We start from the raw sequence: 23,779 nt of genomic DNA on the forward strand, positions 1-23,779 counted from the left end.
TTAGTCTCACGGTCCTCTGCCCCCTCCCCTGGCCATTGGACACCCAAACTGCCCTGTGAACCCCACATCCACAGTGGCTTTGCTGTGGCCTATCTCCTTGGCAGCAAGGCCTGCGTTCCACAGTCCCATTTTAATAACTTCAGGTTCCTTGGCAGGCAGCTTCTGTAGCTCTCTTTTTATTTAATAACGCACCCGATGCAACGTGAGCCCGGGCTGGGAATACATTAGTGCTACAGGCTTGGAACACCTATGGCAAAGAACTGCCTCTTTCATTGATGTGCCTCTGCAGCCAGAGCTTGGTCAGACGCCAGCCTCTGTCTACCCTCCCAGGCCTCATCCTGGAATGTTTCCAAGGTCAATGCCTGCCCTTCGTGATACTTGCATGGAGAACGGGGCAATGCCAGCACCCCTTGCCCTTTCTATGTGCTGCTTCCCCTGTGCTGTGGATCCTGCAGCTCCCACTAATGATAACCTGCCACGTGGATTCTATTACTGCCAGATTGTGCTGCATACTGAGGCTAGTTTAGTAAAAGAGGCAGAAAAGAAACCAATACTCGGTTTGGAACCCCAGGAAATGCAGACATTGAGATACTAACAACCATACTTCAAATGTCAACAAGTTCTTGGCAACATTACCTCTCTTCTGCACCTAACCATTGGAGACAGCTGTGGAGTTTTCCAGCCCAGAGGAGAAGCCTAGCCCATAAATGCACGGCTTCCTCATCTTTTTTTTCCTAGCAAAGCTGTCCTGAACTATTCAGTCATGAAGAAGAGGCCCTGGAGCTTCTGATGGCCCTTTCAGGGTGTCTTTCAACTTGAGAATAAGAAGAAGCTGGTTCATCAAATTGAGTCTAAGCTAACGCAGTAAGCTCAATGGGGCACTGTGATGGGAAGAACATATGTTTGGAAACCAAGGGATTCATTCCCTAGTGTTTATTGTGAGCCCACTGTTTACCAGGAGGTGTATATACATCTGAATAAGAAATTAGTAAGATATGGCCTCTGCACTTGAAAAAGGTACTGTCTAGGACAGGGGTCAGCAAACTTCTGTGAAGGTCCAGATAAATATTTTCACAGAGGCCATGCTGTCACTTTGATCCTACTCAATTCTGCCATTGTAGTGAAAAGCAGCCAGAGACAATATGTAAATGAATGGGTGTGGCTGTCTCCCAATAAAACTTTATTTACAAAAACAGGTGGTGGGCCAGATTTGGCTCACAGGCCTGTAGTTTGTCAACCGTTGGTCTAGAAGGTGAGAGGTCTGGTCCCAGTTCTGTCTGTAATTAGCTGTGTAAAGGTAGGCAAGCATCTGATATATACTCACCATTCAATAAATATCACCAAATATAAATGTAAGTACTTATTGTGCTTATTCTTCTCCAATTACACTAACTTGTGATGAGAGACACCCCTATACAAAGCAAGTGGCTAGGTGTGGTAAGGGGAGAGGGTCTCTCTGTGTCCACAGAATCAGAGATAGGCAACTCTGAGCCTCAGTTTCCCCACATGTACAATGAGGCCTTTTCTCTGTGACTCTAAAAGGCGGGTTCATGTTGAAAGAATGAAAGCGTTCCTAAGAACTCTTCCAGCTCCAGGATGCTATGCATCTCTGTGAACATTTGTGTGATAACAAGCCTGCTCACCTGATAAAGCTCACCAGGCCCCCTAAGCCTCTCCGAGACCACGGAATCACCTGGCGTGTCCGTGTCCTAAATGCACAGAGCATGGTACCCTCCAGTCCACGCCCCCTCATTTTGTAGCTTGGGAAACTGAGGCCCAGAGAAGTGATTTGACTCGCCCAAAGGTGCGCATGATTTTTATGAAGATAGGTCATTGGCTCAGTGAATTAGCACATGGTGTCAGTGAGTTCAAGGTATAGGCTTGAGGGAGTTCCCTAGTGGCCTAGTGGTTAGGATTCCAGGCTTTCACTGCCGTGGCCTGGATTCAGTCCCTGGTCGGAGAACTGAGATCCCGCAAGCCATGTGATGCAGCCAAAAAAATAATAATAATAGTTTTATAAAAAAGAAAAAAAGGTTACAAGCTTGGTCCTTCTATGGGCCACTTAGCTGAACTAGGTTCCATAGATACAGTCAACTCCCCTTATTCCAACCTAGGCACCTACTTTGTCCATGTGGGTCCCTGGATTTAAATGAGTGAGATGAGAGTAATAATGATGAATAGTTTACATTTAGCGTGACAGCTAACACTGAGTGAGCACTGACTACAGTCAGCCATTGTTCTGAATGTGCCATGTATTGTCTCATTTAATGCCAGCAACAGCTTATTAGGTAGGTATTATTATCTTCCCCCATTTTAGGGACAGGAATATGGAGGCACAGAGAGATTAAATAACTCGCCCAGCAGCAGGTGGCTGGAAGTGGCAAAGTCTGGATTAAAAACTCACGCAGATTCCAGAGCCCCCTGCCTTAGCTCCCTTCCTAACCTGCCTCCCCTACGTGTGACAGATGACAGTCCTGCCATCAGTTATGTTCTATTCAATCCCCCCAACAGGTCTAGGATGCGAGTGACTTAGTTCCCATTTTGAAAATGAGGAGCCTAAAGCCAGAGGCCAAGTGACCCAGCCCTGGTCACATATTCAGAAAAGGGGGGGAGCCCCAACTTGAATCCAGGTGTCCCGCTCATTCCACTGTTGCCCTGTTGGCGCTGCCTCATCGAAATTCCACCATTCCACGTGGAGCAGCTTAAAGTGCATCTCTGGCTTAAGGACAGCATATTAGGGAGTTCAGAACGATAAATTCCACATTTAGATAATTTAGCATCTAAATAAAGCAGCAGGATATCATCTCAGGGAGCATTTAACTTCTGAGCATCCAGCTCATTGCAATAGAGAGACAAGCTTTGAAAACTGTAGAAAAGGTCTGAATACGGACACAGCTGACCCTCGTCTGCACATTTGCTCCTGCATCTCCAACAGGACTTCCTCCACCCAGCACGCATCCGAGGTTGAATGGTATCAGGCCGGAGGCAGTGCATTCTAATGGTTAAACCCTTCAGGACTTGAGTTACCAGGGTTCAGCTCCTGGTTCTGTCCTTGACATCTCGTGTGAATTTTTGTCAGCTACTCTCTTGTCTCACTTTCCTCATCTATAAATTGAAGGTGGTAATAGTACCTGCCTCAAGGAAATTTGAGGACTATGAGATGATACACGTGAAGTGCCTAGCACGGTGCCCAGCACATGATATGCTGTCAATAAATGTTTGCTGCTGGTGTCACTACTCTGAGAATTAACTGTTCATTCATACATTCAACAAATCCATATTGTGTCTACTGTCTGCCAAGCCTTCTTCTTGGGCTTGTAAAGTGAGGCAGGTCAATGTCATCCCTTCCGTATCGGTTTAGTCTGTCAGGAACCATGTCTCTTGATCAGTTTCTCAACCTTGGCACTACTGACAATGTGAGCTGCATAATTCTCTGCTGGGGGGTCTGTCCTCTGCATGGTGGCGTATTTAGTGGCATCCCTGGCTTCTACCCACTAGATGCCAGTAGTAGAACTGTGTCTGCAACTCCATCAGTGCACCAGTTATCTGCAGTGGAGCAAAGAGACTCAAAACCCAGTGTTAAAATAGTGAGTGCTTGTTTAGTACGTGAGTCGACAGCATGGCTGGGCTCTTCTGGTCTCAGCCAGCCTTGCTTCTGAGGTCAGCTGGCCGGTCGGCTACGGCTGGCTGTGCTGATCCTGGCTGGGCTCTGTCGCCGTCGGGTCAGTTTCATGTGGTTGTTCAAGCTGCAAGCAGGCTAGCTCAGGCTTGTTTCTGAGGCAGAGGCAGGGTTCTGAGAGAGAGCATGGAAGCACACACGGCCACTTGAAGCCAGCTCAGAACTGGCAACTCTCACTTCAACCACGTTCTCTTGGCCTGAGCAACTCACAAGGCCAAGGCGGGGAGAAATGGACTCAGCCCTTTGATGGCAGGAGCTGCAAAGTCACGTCCCCTGGGTGTGAATACAGCAAAGGATGCAGAATCAGGGCCACTGTCACAGTCAGTCTACCTTAACAGGTGTTCGCCATCAACACATGTGAAAACAGGTGCTTTCAGAAACATAACCATCTCCTGCTTCTTCTCCACTCTCCACAGTTTCTTGGAGTCATGGAGCTCTCAGCATATTGTGAAGGCTACTTTCTCAAAAACATGATGGTCCTCATCGAAAACGAAGCATTCAAGCAGCTCCTATATGACAAAAATGGCGAAGGGACGGGCCAGGATGTGCTCCAGGACTTACAGAGGACGTTGGCCATCAGGATTCAGTCAATCCACTTGTCATCCTCCAAAGGTTCTGTTGTATGAAACGTCCAGTCCAAGGAATGGTCCCCGGGGACTTGCCAGTTCTGCTGCTGCACTGGCTTCACACGAACATACAAGTCTCACGTGGCGTCTGTTTTTGGCTGGGCCAAGGAGCTGCCTCTACTGCCTCAGCTGCTCTTGAATAAGCAAATGCAGCTCCCATGAGCTCCTGTTGAGAAACAAAGGACATGCCACTGGCCTGCAGGTCAGATTGCAGCTGGATCCAGAGCTAGAAGGCCAACGTGGGGCAGCCGAGCTGACCTCATCTGAAAGCACCCCTGGGGCAGTTGAACACTCCTTGCCAGGGACCGCTGTCTAGCAGATAGACTGAGAACTAAAGGTCGTTCAGGTTCCAGGTTGACAGTTGGAGAACTTCACTGTACCGGCCCTGAAAAGCATTATATTTATTACACATTACCTTAGTAGCTGCAATTCCGCAAGAGTTAAACCATGGTAGCAAATTGGTGAGGCTGTTAGCAATGACGAAGACATCATTTGGCATATTTTTAGGGGTGGGAACTTTTTAAAATGTTCATAAAAAAAAAAACCCCAAAACAGGGCAGCCTTGTAGTTTAAAATATATTTCTAAGAGCTTAACAGTTCATTTTCAACTGAATTGTGTTTAGGGATCTGTGTTTTGAGATTTCTTTTTTAAAAAAAAAAAAAACAGCCACAGGTCTACACTGTATAAACATGCATCTGAGAAGATATTGCTGATATTCTACACAAGGTGAAATAATAACCTTGCCTTAGTGATCATGGTTACACAAAAGAGGTGCACTGCCAATAATTAACTCAATAGTTGAAAAAAACCTGCATGCTAATCGTGATTTCGGGGTGAGATAAAATCCCCCCACATAAAAAAAAAAAACATGCATTTGCATGGGCCTGAACCTGTAGAATGTTATGTTTGTGCTTCATTTTTGCCAAGGTAAAAATGTCCCATCACTTCTTGCTAAAGGTCCATTTGGTGAAACTAACATATCCATTTCCTTTCCTAGTTAAGAATGATGCTGGGATGCTTTTGCAGAAATGTGTTCATAGATGATGCTGCATAGGGGATGGGGGGGGCACGTCAGAGAATTTACTATTAATCCCAGAGTTTCCTCTGTATTCTCAGAAGATGTTAATAGTTTGTTACTAGCCAGAGAATATGACTATGTTAGATTATTTTTAAAGATGAAACATGTATGATAGGATGGATTCTTTCTGTATTCTGAGAGTGTACAGTATAGGGTTATCTATAATGAAAGTTTATATCGACAGGGCTCTGTTTGCTTTGCCATATATTATAAGCAAAAGAGATTAGTGAAGTGCCACAATATTCAAAATAATTTTTGAGTCGCTGCCTTTTTTTTCTTTTCCTTTCATTTGAAACCTAGATAACATGCAGTAAAAACTAGGAGAATGACTCTTACCCTTTGGGATGGCAAAGTTTCGTTGACAAAACTATTTCCTAGCATGCCTTTGGGAACTTGTGCGCAGACCCCAGAGTCTAAAGGAGCTGCTGTTCAAACGTTGTACTAGCTCCCTGAGCCACTGTTCAGAGGACCAATGTCAAGTCCTATTTCATGGGTATGTCCCAATGTAGTACCCGGACCACATCTGTCTACAGCATTGGTTCTTCTGTGATGCTGATACACAAGGCCTCTCTTCCACTTGGTCATTTGCAAACCTCCCCAGACCCTACCATCCGATGAGGAAGGGGGAAAAAAAACTGCCTACAGAGGAGTCCAAGTTACAGATACACAGCACATCCTGAGTCATTGTTGTCTCTCGCCTCCTCCTGTCCGAGATGCTGCGTGGATATTTCCTTAACCGTGACTGACTTCCCTGTGAATGTCTGATGCTAGCTCTGGGCCTCTGGGCATTGATTTGTACAGTGGCAACTCCTGACGGGCTTCTGTCATAGTTCGGTGTGCTTTCTCTGTCATTAAAAGAAATGATTTTCCCAAGCCGCGCATTGTTTGTATGGTACCAGTGAGCTCTTACCCCACAGTTGGAGCCTGAGAACTTCACTCAGTTAAGACATCGGAAAATGTGACCCTGCAGAAAAAAAAATCAAGGGAAATGAAGATGCTAGATAAAAGATGGGTGCTCATGTCGCTGACTGCCTTCCATTCTGCCAACTAGAACTTGGCTAACCAAGCTCTAGTCCCCTGGGTCTGCAGACACCTCTGGGTGCCACCCTTGGATTTCCTTCCCATCAGGCAGAGGACATACAGGTGCCACCTGTAATTGCCTCTTGCCTCCTGCAGCTAACTCGCCTGCAGAGGATGGAGTTCTGACTGTCATTTGTGTGCCTCGATGAAGCTTTTGGTGGGTGGGGGAATGGAGAAAAACAGGTTATCTCAACCTGGCATGTCCCGCCCCCAAGGGCAGCATGAAGTGATATTTGTGGATGGTGGCAGCATTCTGGGATTGGGGGTGAGGGTCATGGAGGGACAAGCAGCTCTCCCCTTGGGGGTCAAACCAAGTCCCCAGCTGGTCCCCTCTGGCTCCTGACCCAGCCTGGGCCCAACCCAGGTCTGGTGGAGATGAATACCTCTGGCCTATCCACAGAGGCCTACAGGAAGCCAGGCAGAGGTCCAGGCAGCCCCTGGAGCCCTGGGCCAATGAGGCCTGGTCAACAGCTGACATCACAAGCACCTCTGGCAAAGACTGATCACCCCTGCTTAGCAGTCGAGGTCTGTTTCTTCTTTAGGAAGCAACCCAAGCAACTGAGTGCCAGGGGCCAGAACTCTGAGTCAGGCCAGGAGAACAGAAGGTCAATTTATTTTTGACTGTGCATCACCCCCTGTGTAGCCTCGGGGTGAATAAGGCATCTGATGTGTTCCTTTTGGAAAGATAAAGTGTGTGCTGTGGCATTTGCCTTTTACTTGTCGGATAGGGGGCTTTGTCCCTCGGTTCTTAGCGACTGCACAAGGGCCCCTTAGCATGGGGGGGGTAGGCGTAGGCGGGGAAGCCTACCTGCCTGCCACGTAGCTCCCTTGCGCCCCTTCCGTTCGCCGTGAACAACCAGAAGGCTCGTGTGCCTGCAGCCCCGGGAATCAACATGAAGGGCTTGACTTGGCTTCTGCTACCCGCTCCCCAACGCAACGTGTGAAGGGTCTTATATATACCATGCTTGGGCGCCATCCGTTCTCCCCAAAAGAAGGAGGATTCTCCGGCCAAACTAGAGATCAAGGTGTGAGCTCCCAACACAAGAGGGGCCTAGGCAGAAGCTGGAGGAAAGTGCAGTCAGGCCTCTGGTAGGGCTGGATAGAGGGCCTCTACCAGTCTCTCCACCTGAGACTGTGGAGTTCTGTGACTCTTGTAGCTTGTGTTTCTTTCCTGAGAAGCCCCAGGCAGAAGTGTTACTCCAGCTGGGTGATATGTCATCCAGAGTTGTCTCATCAAAGCTGTTATCACACTGTGCTTTCTAACCTCAGGCCTCGTGCTCTCAGGGTGGGTGAAAGGTAAGGATCCTAGGCAATTCTTTGAGGAAAATCTCCTCTTTCACCCACCTTGGGCTCCCAGCCTTCTTCAGAATCCAGTGCTCAACTCCCCCGACCCCTCGCCCTTCGTTCGCCAGCTTGAGTCACATATGAGTGGTCAGAGAAGTGTTCACATCCTCCCACTCCTACCTCCCCTTCCCACCCGCCCGACGTGGACACCCTCCCCCATCAGCAGACCATTTCCTGAGCTTGTCGGCTTCAGCGTTCAAGTCGGGGAGGAATTCACCCAGCCCTTCTGTGCAGCGCCCACTGCTGGACGTCAGGCTCCAGTGCAGGCCTGAAACCTTCCCTTTCCCAGCTGATTCAGCCCCTGACTCTCTTTGAAAACAGTGGACAAGTTATTATGCCATCTAGTTTTCATTTTCCTCTTTTGAGAAATTGGGTTTAAAAATAACTAGTGAACAGGGTTGTTGGGAGGATTAGAGGAGGTATTTTGTACAGGGCCTCTGCTTGTAGTAGCAGAGAAAAAGCGTTCTGAATTTCTAAGACAGAGCATACAGGAGAACGTGATGACTCACACAAGGAAAGGAAGGTTAATGATTTTACCATTCATTTCTAGAACTTTTTGTTTTTTAATTTTTTGGCTGCGTTGGGTCTTCATTGCTGCTCGCGGGCTTTCTCTAGCTGCGGCGAGCGGGGGCTACTCTTCGTTGTAGTGTGCAGGCTTCTCATTGTGGTGGCTTCTCTTGTTGCAGAGCACGGGCTCTAGGTACGTGGGCTTCAGTAGTTGTGGCACGTGGGCTCAGTAGTTGTGGCTCGCAGGCTGTAGAGCGCAGGCTCAGTAGTTGTGGAGCACGGGCTTTGTTGCTCCACGGCATGTGTGATCTTCACAGACCAGGGATCGAACCCGTGTCCCCTGCAGTGGCAGGCAGATTCTTAACCACTGCGCCACCAGGGAAGTCACTTTCTAGAACTTTCTACTGCAGAGTTTCCCATGGTGGTTTGTAATTCTCTGAGTTTTGCTGCTCTTCCAGGCAACGTGGGGAAATTGCCCAAAAACAATTATGTTGCCAACCTCGTTCCTACTACAGTGCCTTAACACAAAGTCGGTGATCCAGAAATGTGTAACTTAATGGAAGCCAAGTTCAACTGGATTTCCTTTCAAATAAATACTCGATTTCCTAAGTACTAGAGTTGCAGGGGTTTGCTCTCCCAAACTCCTCATCAACTCAAGAATGTGAGACTCACATTTGTGACTCATATGACACAAGGTCCCAAAAATGACTGGGCAGGGAACAGACTCATTGGGGCCGACTCTCAGTCCAGGGCTGGGACCAACGCTCTTTGGGGAGGAAGTGGGAGTCATAAATTCCCAAATGAAACAAACTGCTGGATGTCACCACCAAAAAAACCCTGGATCTCTGTCCTCACCAAGTCAACAGCTAAGCTCATGTCCTTTGCTGCCAATTGAGCGTGTGGACACTCATCCCCAATCCCTCCACCAGGAAATCTCCCTGGTAAGACTTCACGCCACCCCTGTTCCTCCCCAGCTGGCCAATGCCTTGAATAAAGCAGCACGTGCCTTTGGACAGGGCCGTTACAGAAGCTGGTAGGATGCCTATTTTTTCACCATCTTTAAAAATAACCCAGCACATTTTAAACTTCCTGCTTCATAGGAAAAAAAAAAAAAAATAGAACTCGAACTCAGCAATCACATTGCACATTAGTTCCCATTCCTGATGAGGCAGTCAGATAACGAGAACCCTGCAAAAGGACACATCTCCAAGATTAGCTCTGAATATGAAAAGTCAATCTGTCCGCGTGAATAGGCAACTAAAAGAGATGCCCTGATGTCACTGATACATTCTTTGGATGTTGCTTTTCAGAGTTAACCTTTGGATGAGTTCTGCATTTTTTTTTTTTTCCATACATATTTCCATACAAATACAAATATAAGATTTTTAGAAATTTCATGTAATGTCTGAAACATTTATATTAACATATTTCCATACAAATAACCCAATGAAAGTTTAGTATTAGTTGTTTTGTTTGTTTTTTTATACTGCAGGTTCTTATTAGGCATCAGTTTCATACACATCAGTGTATACATGTCAATCCCAATTGCCCAATCCAGCACACCACCATCCCCACCTCACCGCAGTTTTCCCCCCTTGGTGTCCATATGACCATTCTCTACATTTGTGTCTCAACTTCTGCCCTGCAAACTGGCTCATCTGTACCATTTTTCTAGGTTCCGCATACATGCATTAATATACGATATTTGTTTTTCTCTTTCTGACTTACTTCACTCTGTATGACAGTCTCTAGATCCATCCATGTCTCAACAAATGACTCAATTTCGTTCCTTTTTATGGCTGAGTAATATTCCATTGTATATATGTACCACAACTTCTTTATCCATTCGTCTGTTGATGGGCATTTAGGTTGCTTCCATGACCTGGCTATTGTAAATAGTGCTGCAATGAACATTCGGGTGCATGTGTCTTTTTGAATTACGGTTTTCTCTGGGTATATGCCCAGTAGTGGGATTGCTGGGTCATATGGTAATTCTATTTTTAGTTTTTTAAGGAACCTCCATACTGTTCTCCATAGTGGCTGTATCAATTTACATTCCCACCAACAGTGCAAGAGGGTTCCCTTTTCTCCACACCCTCTCCAGCATTTGTTGTTTGTAGATTTTCTGATGATGCCCATTCTAACAGGAGTGAGGTGATACCTCATTGTAGTTTTGATTTGCATTTCTCTAATAATTAGTGATGTTGAGCATCTTTTCATGTGCTTCGTGGCCATCTGTATGTCTTCTTTGGAGAAATGTCTATTTAGGTCTTCTGCCCATTTTTGGATTGGGGTGTTTGTTTCTTTGATATTGAGCTGAATGAGCTGTTTATATATTTTGGAGATTAATCCTTTGTCCGTTGATTCATTTGCAAATATTTTCTCCCATTCTGAGGGTTGTCTTTTCGTCTTGTTTATGGTTTCCTTTGCTGTGCAAAAGCTTTGAAGTTTCATTAGGTCCCATTTGTTTATTTTTGTTTTTATTTCCATTACTCTAGGAGGTGGATCAAAAAAGATCTTGCTGTGATTTATGTCAAAGAGTGTTCTTCCTATGTTTTCCTCTAAGAGTTTTATAGTGTCCAGTCTTATATTTAGGTCTCTAATCCATTTTGAGTTTATTTTTGTGTATGGTGTTAGGGAGTATTCTAGTTTCATTCTTTTACATGTAGCTGTCCAGTTTTCCCAGCACCACTTATTGAAGAGACTGTCTTTTCTCCATTGTATATCTTTGCCTCCTTTGTCATAGATTAGTTGACCATAGGTGCGTGGGTTAATCTCTGGGCTTTCTATCTTGTTCCATTGATCTATATTTCTGTTTTTGTGCCAGTACCATACTGTCTTGATTACTGTAGCTTTGTAGTATAGTCTGAAGTCTGGGAGTCTGATTCCTCCAGCTCCATTTTTTTCCCTCAAGACTGCTTTGGCTATTCGGGGTCTTTTGTGTCTCCATACAAATTTTAAGATGATTTGTTCTAGCTCCGTAAAAAATGCCATTGGTAATTTGATAGGGATTGCATTGAATCTGTAGATTGCTTTGGGTAGTATACTCATTTTCACAATGTTGATTCTTCCAATCCAAGAACATGGTATATCTCTCCATCTGTTGGTATCATCTTTAATTTCTTTCATCAGTGTCTTATAGTTTTCTGCATACAGGTCTTTCGTCTCCCTAGGTAGGTTTATTCCTAGGTATTTTATTCTTTTTGTTGCAATGGTAAATGGGAGTGTTTCCATAATTTCTCTTTCAGATTTTTCATCATTAGTGTATAGGAATGCAAGAGATTTCTGTGCATTAATTTTGTATCCTGCAACGTTACCATATTCATTAATCAGCTCTAGCAGTTTTCTGGTGGCAGTTTTAGGATTCTCTATGTATAGTATCATGTCATCCGCAAACAGTGACAGTTTTACTTCTTCTTTTCCAATTTGTATTCCTTTTATTTCTTTTTCTTCTCTGATTGCCATGGCTAGGACTTCCAGAACTATGTTGAATAATAGTGGTGAGAGTGGACATCCTTGTCTCGTTCCTGATCTTAGAGGAAATGCTTTCAGTTTTTCACCATTGAGAATGATGTTTGCTGTGGGTTTGTCATATATGGCCTTTATTATGTTGAGGTAGGTTCCCTCTATGCCCACTTTCTGGAGAGTTTTTATCAGAAATGGGTGTTGAATTTTGTCAAAAGCTTTTTCTGCATCTATTGAGATGATCATATGGTTTTTATTCTTCAATTTGTTAATATGGTGTATCACATTGATTGATTTGCGTATATTGAAGAATCCTTGCATCCCTGGGATAAATCCCACTTGATCGTGGTGTATGATCCTTTTAATGTGTTGCTGGATTCTGTTTGCTAGTATTTTGTTGAGGATTTTTGCATCTATATTCATCAGTGATATTGGTCTGTAATTTTCTTTTTTGTAGTGTCTTTGTCTGGTTTTGGTATCAGGGTGATGGTGGCCTCATAGAATGAGTTTGGGAGTGTTCCTTCCTCTGCAATTTTTTGGAAGAGTTTGAGAAGGATGGGTGTTAGCTCTTCTCTAAATGTTTGATAGAATTCACCTGTGAAGCCATCTGGTCCTGGACTTTTGTTTGTTGGAAGATTTTTAATCACAGTTTCAATTTCATTACTTGTGATTGGTCTGTTCATATTTTCTGTTTCTTCCTGATTCAGTCTGGGAAGGTTATACCTTTCTAAGAATTTGTCCATTTCTTCCAGGTTGTCCATTTTATTGGCATAAAGTTGCTTGTAGTAGTCTCTTAGGATGCTTTGTATTTCTGTGGTGTCTGTTGTAACTTCTCCTTTTTCATTTCTGATTTTATTGATTTGAGTCCTCTCCCTCTTTTTCTTGATGAGTCTGGCTAATGGCTTATCAATTTTGTTTATCTTCTCAAAGAACCAACTTTTAGTTTTATTGATCTTTGCTATTGTTTTCTTTGTTTCTATTTCATTTATTTCTGCTCTGATCTTTATGATTTCTTTCCTTCTGCTAACTTTGGGTTTTGTTTGTTCTTCTTTCTCTAGTTTCTTTAGGTGTAAGGTTAGATTGTTTACTTGAGATTTTTCTTGTTTCTTTAGGTAGGCTTGTATAGCTATAAACTTCCCTCTTAGAACCGCTTTTGCTGCATCCCATAGGTTTTGGGTCGTCGTGTTTTCATTGTCATTTGTCTCTAGGTATTTTTTGATTTCCTCTTTGATTTCTTCAGTGATCTCTTGGTTATTTAGTAACGTATTGTTTAGCCTCCATGTGTTTGTCCTTTTTACGTTTTTTTCCCTGTAATTCATTTCTAATCTCATAGCGTTGTGGTCAGAAAAGATGCTTGATATGATTTCAATTTTCTTAAATTTACTGAGGCTTGATTTGTGACCCAAGATGTGATCTATCCTGGAGAATGTTCCGTGCGCACTTGAGAAGAACGTGTAATCTGCTGTTTTTGGATGGAATGTCCTATATATATCAATTAAATCTATCTGGTCTATTGTGTCATTTAAAGCTTCTGTTTCCTTATTTATTTTCATTTTGGATGATCTGTCCATTGGTGTAAGTGAGGTGTTAAAGTCCCCCACTATTATTGTGTTACTGTCGATTTCCTCTTTTATAGCTGTTAGCAGTTGCCTTATGTATTGAGGTGCTCCTATGTTGGGTGCATATATATTTATAATTGTTATATCTTCTTCTTGGATTGATCCCTGGATCATTATGTAGTGTCCTTCCTTGTCTCTTGTAACATTCTTTATTTTAAAGTCTATTTTATCTGATATGAGTATAGCTACTCCAGCTTTCTTTTGATTTCCATTTGCATGGAATATCTTTTTCCATCCCCTCACTTTCAGTCTGTATGTGTCCCTAGGTCTAAAGTGGGTCTCTTGTAGACAGCATATATATGGGTCTTGTTTTTGTATCCATTCAGCCAGTCTATGTCTTTTGGTTGGGGCATTTAATCCATTCACGTTTAAGGTAATTATCGATATGTATGTTCCTATGACCATTTTCTTAATTGTTTTGGGTTTGTCTTTGTAGGTCCTTTTCTTCTCTTGTGTTTCCCACTTAGAGAAGTTCCTTTAGCATTTGTTGTAGAGCTGGTTTGGTGGTGCTGAATTCTCTTAGCTTTTGCTTGTCTGCAAAGCTTTTGATTTCTCCATCAAATCTAAATGAGATCCTTGCCGGGTAGAGTAATCTTGGTTGTAGGTTCTTCCCTTTCATCACTTTAAGTATATCATGCCACTCCCTTCTGGCTTGCAGAGTTTCTGCTGAGAAATCAGCTGTTAACCTTATGGGAGTTCCCTTGTATGTTATTTGTCGTTTTTCCCTTGCTGCTTTCAATAATTTTTCTTTGTCTTTAATTTTTGCCACTTTGATTACTATGTGTCTCGGCGTGTTTCTCCTTGGGTTTATTCTGTATGGGACTCTCTGCGCTTCCTGGACTTGGGTGGCTATTTCCTTTCCCATGTTAGGGAAGTTTTCGACTATAATCTCTTCAAATATTTTCTCTGGTCCTTTCTCTCTCTCTTCTCCTTCTGGGACCCCTATAATGCGAATGTTGTTGCGTTTAATGTTGTCCCAGAGGTCTCTTAGGCTGTCTTCATTTCTTTTCATTCTTTTTTCTTTAGTCTGTTCTGCAGCAGTGAATTCCACCATTCTGTCTTCCAGGTCACTTATCCGTTCTTCTGCCTCAGTTATTCTGCTATTGATTCCTTCTAGTGTAGTTTTCATTTCAGTTATTGTATTGGTGATCTCTGTTTGTTTGTTCTTTAATTCTTCTAGGTCTTTGTTAATCATTTCTTGCATCTTCTCAATCTTTGCCTCCATTCTTATTCCGAGGTCCTGGATCATCTTCACTATCATTATTCTGAATTCTTTTTCTGGAAGGTTGCCTATCCCCACTTCATTTAGTTGTTTTTCTGGGGTTTTTTCTTGTTCCTTCATCTGGTGCATAGCCTTCTGCCTTTTCATCTTCTCTATCTTTCTGTAACTGTCGAGTTCTGCATTTTAATGCCATCTCAAACCTCTGGGACTAAGCTGCAGGTGGTATAACAGAGGGGCTCTGGGCTGGGTACCACACCTCACCTGTGGGCTCACTGCTGCCATCAGCTACTTGGGTAACCTTGACTGGGCCTCTTCTCCACTCTGGACCCGTTTCCTCAACTCTAAATGGGAGTCCTTGTGAGCTGATATTCTGTCACCTAGACTGGGACATGTCACACACACTCCTGTTACTACATATATATATTATATATTACATATATTAGAATGGTGGTGACGCTGTTTAGTGTGATGGAACATTCTGGATTGCATCCAGGATGACTTCGGAAAAGGGACCTCAGTGTATGATGATGTCTTCGGTAAAACAGGTGGGAAACCAAGTAAAAGCCCTACAACCAGGCTCCAAGGACATTTTACTCTGAGGATGCATCTCACCAGATCATGGCCTCATGACTACCACCTCCTTTTGTTTTGTTTTTCTCACTTTTTGTTTTTAAATAATTATAGATTCACAGGAAGTCACAAAGAGAGTACAGAGAGGTCCTGTGTACCCTTCACCCAGTTTCCCCCAATGGTAACATCTCAAGTATCTCTAGTATAACATCAAGCCAGGAAGTGGACATTGGCACAATGCGAGTTCATAGCTCTATGCCATTTTATGACATGCATAGATCTGTTTAACCACCACCACAATCACTATTCCATGACAACAAAGATCTCCTTCGTGCTACCCCTTTATAGTCACTCCTACCCCCTTCCTCCACACATAACATCCATAAGCCCTAGCAACCACTAATCTGTTTTCCATCTCTATAGTGTTGTCATTTTGAGAATGTTATATAAATGGAACCATACAGTAAGTGGCTTTCTTCACTCAGCACAGTGCCCTTGAGATCCATCCAAGGATGTCACATGTATCAAGAGTCTGTTCCTTTTTTATTGCTGAGTGGTATTCCCCGGTGTCTCATCTCCTTTTTACCTAATGCTCCAGCATGTCAGGAAGTATGGCAGTGAGACAGCTTGGCCCTGGCAGCTGCCTCTCTGGTCAGAGATCCCAGAAAACAATTATGTTTCCTGAGAGCTGGACATGACTACCTCACCCTGCAGCATCGAGGAGAGACTGTCCCATGATGTTAGTCCTACAATTCAGTGTTGGTGATGGATCACGGAGGTCCACTGCTCTCACTTGGACTCACCTGGGTCTTTCAGCTCTGCGGTAAGGTCCTTCTATGATTGAGTGACTTTTCCGAACATCTCACTGATGGTATTGGGAAAGGCTTCTCACACTCACTCTGTATACATATCACTGGGGATCTCGTTGATATGCAGGTTCTGACTCAGTGGGGCTGGGTCGGGCTTGAGAGTCGGCATTTTGAACAAGCATCCAGGTGATGCTGATGCCTCTGGTCCAGGGACCACACTTTGAGTAGCAAAGGTGTAGAGCGTGGAGATTCATCTCAAAGACCTTCTCCTGCCAGACCAATCTGTGGCTTTTGTCCTATCACCTGGCCTTTCTGGAATTTCAATCTTGTGGATTATTATGAGCCTTTCTTTCTGACCCAGACCATGAAGACATTTTAGCACTATATCCGGGGGAATCATTTCAAATTATGTTTTTCTAAGTGGTTCTGAATTATGCCTAAGGAATTATTCGCACAGAACTCCATACTACCCTCACTTTTTCCTGGTCTGCTTTGGGTCTAAATCAAATGTATTTATCGCACAGGTGTTTACTGATGTCGTAAGATGCATAAGGGACCCTCCTCTCTGCCATCAAGTACGCAAACTCTGCCCCTTTTCTTTTCCCTTTTTCCTTCAGGGATGGCAGTAGAAGGAAAGGAGAAAATTCTTGTTTATTTTAAGGCTGTTTTATGAGGCTTCTTTCTGCACTCAAGAGACACCCTGGGAGCATTAGGGACCCAGGAGGATCAAGAAGGGAACAATCAAAGACAGCTGTCCCTTCTATGGTTGCTTGAAAACTCTTTGATAGTGGAGAGGGATGAGTGACGCATCTGGTTCAAATGGCTGCTGGGTGACCTTGAGACTTGACAGCATGTGCTGCAGGGGAAGGAGGGGGTAGGATTTCATCCTTAATTACTCCTCTTTCCTTTCCTTGTCAAGGGAATGAGTGCATGTTTTCAACACTTCAAAGGAATCACTCTTATACACTAAATATTGTGATTGGAGGTGGGGGGAAAGCTCAGACACCGTTTTCTGTTGAACAAGTAGTAAGAAAGTACATAAGCTTCTGTTTTCCTAGAAATTCCTTGGACCAGGGAGTGACTCCCTGCCCTAGAAGTGTGAGGGCTTCAGTTAACCGTTAAATTGAATGTAAGTCAGGTGTGTGATGTGGTCACTTAGAAGAGTTAATTTGGCTATAGGCTACATCAGTCGAAGCAGGATCACTGGAATGATGGTTCTCTCTGATCCAGAGAGATCCCCACTGGAGCTGTGCGTCCAGTTCAGGGCCTGGATGCATCAGGGTTCCCAGCAGCAAGCAACTCTCTGACTAATTTGAGACAAAAGGGGATTTATTCAAAGATATTAGATGATTCATACAATTGTTGAGAGGGCTAGAGAAACCATTTTAAAGGCGGGGTTTTTAGGAATAACATAAACTGTGACACAGAAAAGCCCCGATGAGATCATTGCTGTCACTGCCACCACCAGATACAATGAAGGCAGAAATTAATAATGGCAGGTCTGCAGTTACCAGGAGCTTGATTTCCATGACTGCTACGGCCGTGAGCACCAATACCGTTCCTGCATCAGGAACTCAGCCTGCTCGAGAAGCTCAATGCTTTTACCTCCACCTGTAAGAACAGAGTTTCACCTCAGTGCATCCCACTGGCAGAACCTGGGTCATGTGACTGTGTCAGACACAGAGGAGGCTGGGAATTTCAGTTCTTACTGCTGCATTAGGGAGACAGGACCTACACCATGGGATTTCTACAAATATAGAAAGATGATGGGTAGCCATGAACATGACACATGTCCCCTTCATTTAATGAAGGTCGCAGAGAAACTGCAGCCTCATCAGAAAGTGAAAGAACAGCTGAAGAAAATGGGATGTTTGGCCCGTAGAAGAGAAGACTTGGGTGACCATGATGGTTGCCTTTAAATAGAGGGAGAGATTTCACAGATAAGAGGAATTAGCCTCATTCAGTATGGCCACAGGGATTAGAGCTGTCCCAATGATGGACTCTTCAAGGATTCAGACTTCATCTAAGCATAAACAAGAACTTTTAAAAGTCAGATCAAAGCCTTCCCAAGACTGAATGACTTCTCTCAGGGGATAGTGAGTTCCCCATCACAGGAAGCATTCAAGAAAATGCTGGTCAACCGCAAGCAATAAAGCAGGGTAGAATTTAAAGGTCTGTTACAAGTCAGGGATTTTGTCATTATTAGTTCTCTCCTTCTGATAGTAATCATCCACTTGGCCTCAGAAAAGAAATCAGTGTTGATAGATCTTATGTAGAATTTGTAATGACCTCCCAGCCTTCGCTTTTTGCCAGGGCTGCATTGTATTAAAATCTGCCACCCTATTTATCCTCATCCAGTTAGTGAGGCAGCAGATCTATTCATTATTATTACTTATCTTATACAGAAGGAAGAGAAATGTTCTATAAAACCTCACCAGCTGGCAAGAAAAAAGGTAGCTAGAAGTGATTCAGTCACTGAAAAATGGGACTTCTTTTTATAAAGGGGGAAAAAGTGGATTTCAGTAAAGCAGTCAAGTTAGGGAGGGCCATTTCTGAGAGTAGAAAGAAATCCAAGTATGTGAAATTGCATGTGTCAACACCACCCCCTGTTAATGCGTTTTTAAAGCCAGACTCAACAGAGAAAAACCATGAGTGGTGCATTAGTTTGGCCACAAGTGCCTGGTGAGTGAGTTCCCCTGCCAGCCTCAGTCTTCCCACCTGCAGAATGGGAATGCCACTGCATTGACAAAGCCAGAGGTGGAGAGGCACTCTTGCAGTAGTGGGGGGGAGAGGGGGAGGGGGGTTCTGTCAAAATTGCAGAACGCGGTGTTCACCAAGGGCTGGACAAGCAGAGAGCAGCAAGAGGGAAACTAGGGTTTGTCCCTACCCTGGAGCTGGTTACCTCCAGTCTTATCGCTGATTGGTTAAGTCCACCTCCCCCGCAGCCTCGGGTCCCCAAAGGCCAGCAGTTGCTCTGTCAGCCATCCAGCCCGGGACAGCCTGACAGCCCCCTCTTACTACACTATTGAGTTTGAGGAGTCACCCGCTAGATTCCAGTTTGATTCATGACACCCTCTTGACAGCCTCATTCCCCGGAGTCCCCAGGGACTTCTGCTCTGAGCTCTCAGGTAGGGAATCTTACTCTGAGACTGTGAGCCGCTGTCACATTTCATCCCAGAGGCGATGGAAGCAATACCTGAATATGGTGCCCCTGTGTGCTGCTTCCACGTGACTGAAATATCATTTTCAATGCACAAGAGAGTGGTGTGTTTCCCATTCCTTTATATTTCGCGTTCCTCTTTTATACCTTTGCAGAAATTGGCATGACAGGACAGGGCTGGTTTTAGAGAATGACTTCTTGACAGGTAAAGGACCACCACAGGGCAATCGTATACATTCCTACCATGGAAATATACTCTGCAATGTATATATATATATGAGAACAAGTAAAACCCAGCATTGTTCTGACTTGGACAGAATAGTGAGATCTAACATTTATGGAGCTCTTATCATGTGGCAGATCCTGTACCAAGTACTTTACATGCACTATCTTAGTCCTCACTGTGAATCCTACCTGATAAGGATCTGTATTTCCATTTTACAGATAGGGAAACTGAGGTGCAGAGAGCAAGGCTAAAAGGTAAGTGCAGAGCTGGGCTGTGGATCTGGGCTGGTCTGACTTCTAAGCAAGCCCAGTCCTCTTGGTTTATTGCGCCCTGTAAAGAGAGGTGGGGAAAATATGATGCTTCTCTCTTGTCCACTGCTTGAAAAATGGCCATTCAGATAACTATTCAGAAGAGGAAGATAAAGCCTTATGGGCTAAGACAAAGGTTAATTGTGTGACCTATGGTGAGCTATTAGGCCGAGGTCAGCTGCCTCTGGATGTAGTTTTGTTGTGAGTTTTGTTTGGGGCAGAAAGGATTGTTGAGTGCTGTAAGGGTTCCATTCAGATCAGCCAATATTTAACAGGTATTGATTTCACTGGGGACAGAGATGAGGACGATGCATCCCTCAAAGGTGCTCCCTGACACACAGACACAGCCTAGGTACTGAGTTGCTGCCAGGCTGACTCGGTGCAAAGTGAGGTGGTGGGGGGTTGTCAGACAGCCTCCGAAGACCCACCACCCTGTCCAAGGACCCACCACCCTCCACGCCTCGTTGACAGATGGGTCACCAATTATCATCATTCTCAGCCAGGCCATGGGTCAAACAGGAGACGTGATTGGTCCCCTATGCCTCTGAGCCCGCCCCTTTCCCAACTCAGATTTTTGGCTTTTGTTGGGCCAGGGTCCCACTGACCTGAGTTCTCAGCCTTGTTGACAAATAGAGAAAGCAGTGGGGGAATTTCCCTAAAGGCTGACTTCACCCCCAAACAGTGACTCAGTGATGGGCATCACTTGCCCAGGGGCATACCCCTAAGGGGCATCTCCTGGCCTCCAAGACTCTGCTACCTCGGGGTGCGGGGAGCAGAGTATGGTTGTGTTAACTTAAAGCAGGACGTAGTCCCCTTTCCAGGCACGGGGAACAACCTGAATTTGGGAGGTTTGGGTTTTGACTAAAACCAAACTGTTGTTAGAGCAGAGAAAGACTTCAAAGGCTCAGCTGCTTCTTAGAGTTTTATAAACGAGGAAAGGCGCACAGAGCCAGCACACGAAGGCCCCTTTATTGCCTCTGAGGCTGCAGAAGAAGGCACTCCCTGTGGCCGGTTCCTGCAGCGCAGCAGCCGGGCTGCTTATTTAGACTTCCACGTGGAGGACAAGAGACTTGTTTGCTTTCTGTTGCTGAGACGGCCCTAACCACAAATTTTGCTTTCAGTTGCAGCCTTTCAGAAGCACCTCAAGAATAAGCCACCAGAAACTCCTCACGCTTACACAGGCATTCTAATTTTTTCCTGGTTTTTGTTTGTTTTGTTGGGTTTTTTTTTTTAGTAGATCAGCTTGAGCTGAAACACAGTTCTGTTTCTGCCATTTTCTACTGTACATACAGCATCTTCATCTTCAATACATTCTGTATTCAGGGGAACAAGAGTGGATTGAGAAAGCCCAGGAGGTACTTTTTTCTTTTCTTTTTTTTTTTTTTTTTAAGCAAAATCGGGAAATAAGTAAATAGCTGTGACGTCCAGGCAGTGGAAAATCAGGACATTGAACAGCTTTGGTTCAGCGGTTCAGGGCTGAGCTGTAGGCAGGTGTCCTCAGTGCCAGCCTGGGGTTAGACGGACCGGCCTTTGTTGCTGACTTAGTGTGTAGGGGTCACTTCACCGCTCAGCGCTCGATTGTGTTAAAGGAGGGTAGTGGACGGCAGGCAGGCTACAGCGTGAGCTGAGGATGCGCATCACTGGGTAAAACCCACTAACTGTCCAACGAGGAAACAATCCAGCTGCTGTGCCTTCTGCTGCCGCTTCCGCTTGGAATGAGAAAGACAGCACAGGAGAGACGTGGACACCGCCAGCTCAGGAGCCGACAGCGCCAGCCCCACACTTCACTCACTCTGTTTTTGGCAACTTTGGGCAAGTCATAGACTCTGCTTTACCCCTGCTTCTCCACCTGTGCACGTGTACACAGCTCTCTCTAAAAGAAGTGCTCTACTCCCCTGCTTCTCTGAGTGGGCTCCACAGACAGTAGCATTAGCCTCATTGGAAGTTTGTGGGAAATGTAGAATCCCACCCCCCGACCCCAGACCTACGGCCCTGGACTCTGCATTTTAACTGGAGGCCCAGGTGACTGCTGAGCACACTGGGGTCTGAGATGCCGCTCGGCATCTCCCAAGCTGCTGTGACTGCATCAGGCACCTCGCAAAGGATACCCCAAAACACGCCCGAAAAGACCATCTACAAATGGTCAGAACTTGGGGAGCCGACCAGGGTGGGATGTGGGAGAAGACCTTTAAAATGTTTCATTTGTTCATGGGACTTCCCTGGTTGTCCAGTGGGGAAGACTCTGCGCTCCCAATGCAGGGGGCCCAGGTTCGATCCCTGGTTGGGGAACTAGATCCCACATGCATGCTGCAACTAAAGATTCCACATGCCACAACTAAAGATCCCACATGCCACAACAAAGATCCCGAATGCGGCAATTAAGACCTAGAGCAGGCCTTCCCTGGTGGTGCAGTGGTTAAGAATCCACCTGCCAATGCAGGGGACACGGGTTCGAGCCCTGGTCCGGGAAGGTCCCACATGCTGCAGAGCAACTAAGCCCATGCGCCACAACTACTGAGCCTGCACTCTACAGCCCATGTACCACAACTACTGAGCCCACGTACCACAACTACTGAAGCCCATGCACCTAGAGCCCATACTCCGCAACAAGAGAAGCCACCGCGATGAGAAGCCCACGCACCGCAACGAAGAGTAGCCCCTGCTCGCCACAACTAGAGAAAGCCCGCGTGCAGCAACGAAGACCCAACGCAGGTAAAAATGAAAAAAAAAAATTAAAACAAACAAACACCCCCCCAAAAAAAGACCCAGAGCAGCCAAATAACTAAATAAATATTTTGAAAATTTTTTAATGTTTTATTTGTTCAGCTGTAATAAGTTTTTTTTTAATAAATTTATTCATTTATTTATTTTTGGCTGCATTGGGTCTTTGTTGCTGAGCGCAGGCTTTTCTCTAATTGCGGCGAGCGGGGGTTACTCTTCGTTGCGGAGCACAGGCTCTAGGCACACGGGCTTCAGTAGTTGCGGCGTGTGGGCTCAGTAGTTGTGGCTTGCAGGCTATAGAGCGCAAGCTCAGTAGTTGTTGTGCACGGGCTTAGTTGCTCCGCAGCATGTGGGATCTTACTGGACCAGGGCTTGAGCCCGTGTCCCCTGCATTGGCAAGCGGATTCTTAACCACTGTGCCACCAGGGAAGTCCTGTAATAAGTCATTTTAAGACCTCTGTGTTCTCAGAGACGTTTTCTTTCTTTTTTTGTTTATTGATTTTGGCTGCATTGAGTCTTTGTTGCTGCACACTGGCTTTCTCTAGTTGCAGCGAGCGGGGGCTACTCTTCGTTGCGGTGTGCAGGCTTCTCATTGCGGTGGCTTCTCTTGTTGCGGAGCACGGGCTCTGGGCACGTGGGCTTCAGTAGTTCCGGCATGTGGGCTCAGTAGTTGTGGCTCGCGGGTTCTAGAGTGCAGGTTCAGTAGTTGTGGCACATGGGCTTAGTTGCTCCGCCGCTTGTGGGATCTTCCCTGGCCGGGAATCGAACCCGTGTCCCCTGCATTGGCAGGTGGATTCTTAACCACTGCGCCACCAGGGAAGTCCCTCAGAGATGTTTTCTGATAGTCATTTGTGCATCCTTTTACTGCCAATCACTTCTCCCCTGACTAGAGGTGTGAGATGTTTTTCAAGTCCGCTGCGGAATGTCTGGTAAATTACCTTCCCTGCTGTGTGACTTCTTTCCTGCTGTCTCTCACCAGGGGCACATTGTGAAGAAAGCTTTGGAACACCATATATATAAGCAATCATCCTTTCCAGCCACCTGTTTCTGCTGACAACTTTAGGAATTACCAAGCATTAGGTATAAATCACTCCATTCTGGGGAGCGATGACACAGAAAGCTAAGGGGGTTTTATAAAACCACATATGCATGCTTGAGATTTGCCAAAAGCAGCTTGTGTTCCAGGTGGGACAGACAAGCCACTCAAGGGGCAGGAGCAGAGAAGGGAATTGAAGGGAGGGAAGTGTGATGGCTTGAAAGAAGATGTTTCAGTGGTACATGGGCAGGAGGAGGGGGTGCTGACAATCTGAAACATCTTCCTTAGAAATGTCCTTTGAGAGCATAAAAGTTAAAACAAGAAACTA

The 23,779-nt window shown here is 45.2% G+C and overlaps 1 protein-coding gene across 2 annotated transcripts in view; it reads left to right on the forward strand.

Moving 5' to 3' along the window:
• BTBD11 (BTB domain containing 11) overlaps positions 1 to 4,868 on the forward strand; it is a 305,437-nt gene extending 300,569 nt beyond the window's left edge. The window contains exon 17 of one of the 2 annotated variants that reach the window (XM_036865461.1): positions 4,096 to 4,868. In XM_036865461.1, coding sequence (XP_036721356.1) covers positions 4,096 to 4,305 — 210 coding nt within the window. In that variant the 3' untranslated portion in view covers positions 4,306 to 4,868. The remainder of the gene's footprint in view (positions 1 to 4,095) is intronic. The other variant, XM_036865463.1, reaches the window with a different exon arrangement.
• Positions 4,869 to 23,779: the final 18,911 nt, after the last annotated feature.

Source organism: Balaenoptera musculus, chromosome 10 (assembly GCF_009873245.2).
Source record: "Balaenoptera musculus isolate JJ_BM4_2016_0621 chromosome 10, mBalMus1.pri.v3, whole genome shotgun sequence".
NCBI classification, from domain to species: Eukaryota; Metazoa; Chordata; class Mammalia; order Artiodactyla; family Balaenopteridae; genus Balaenoptera; species Balaenoptera musculus.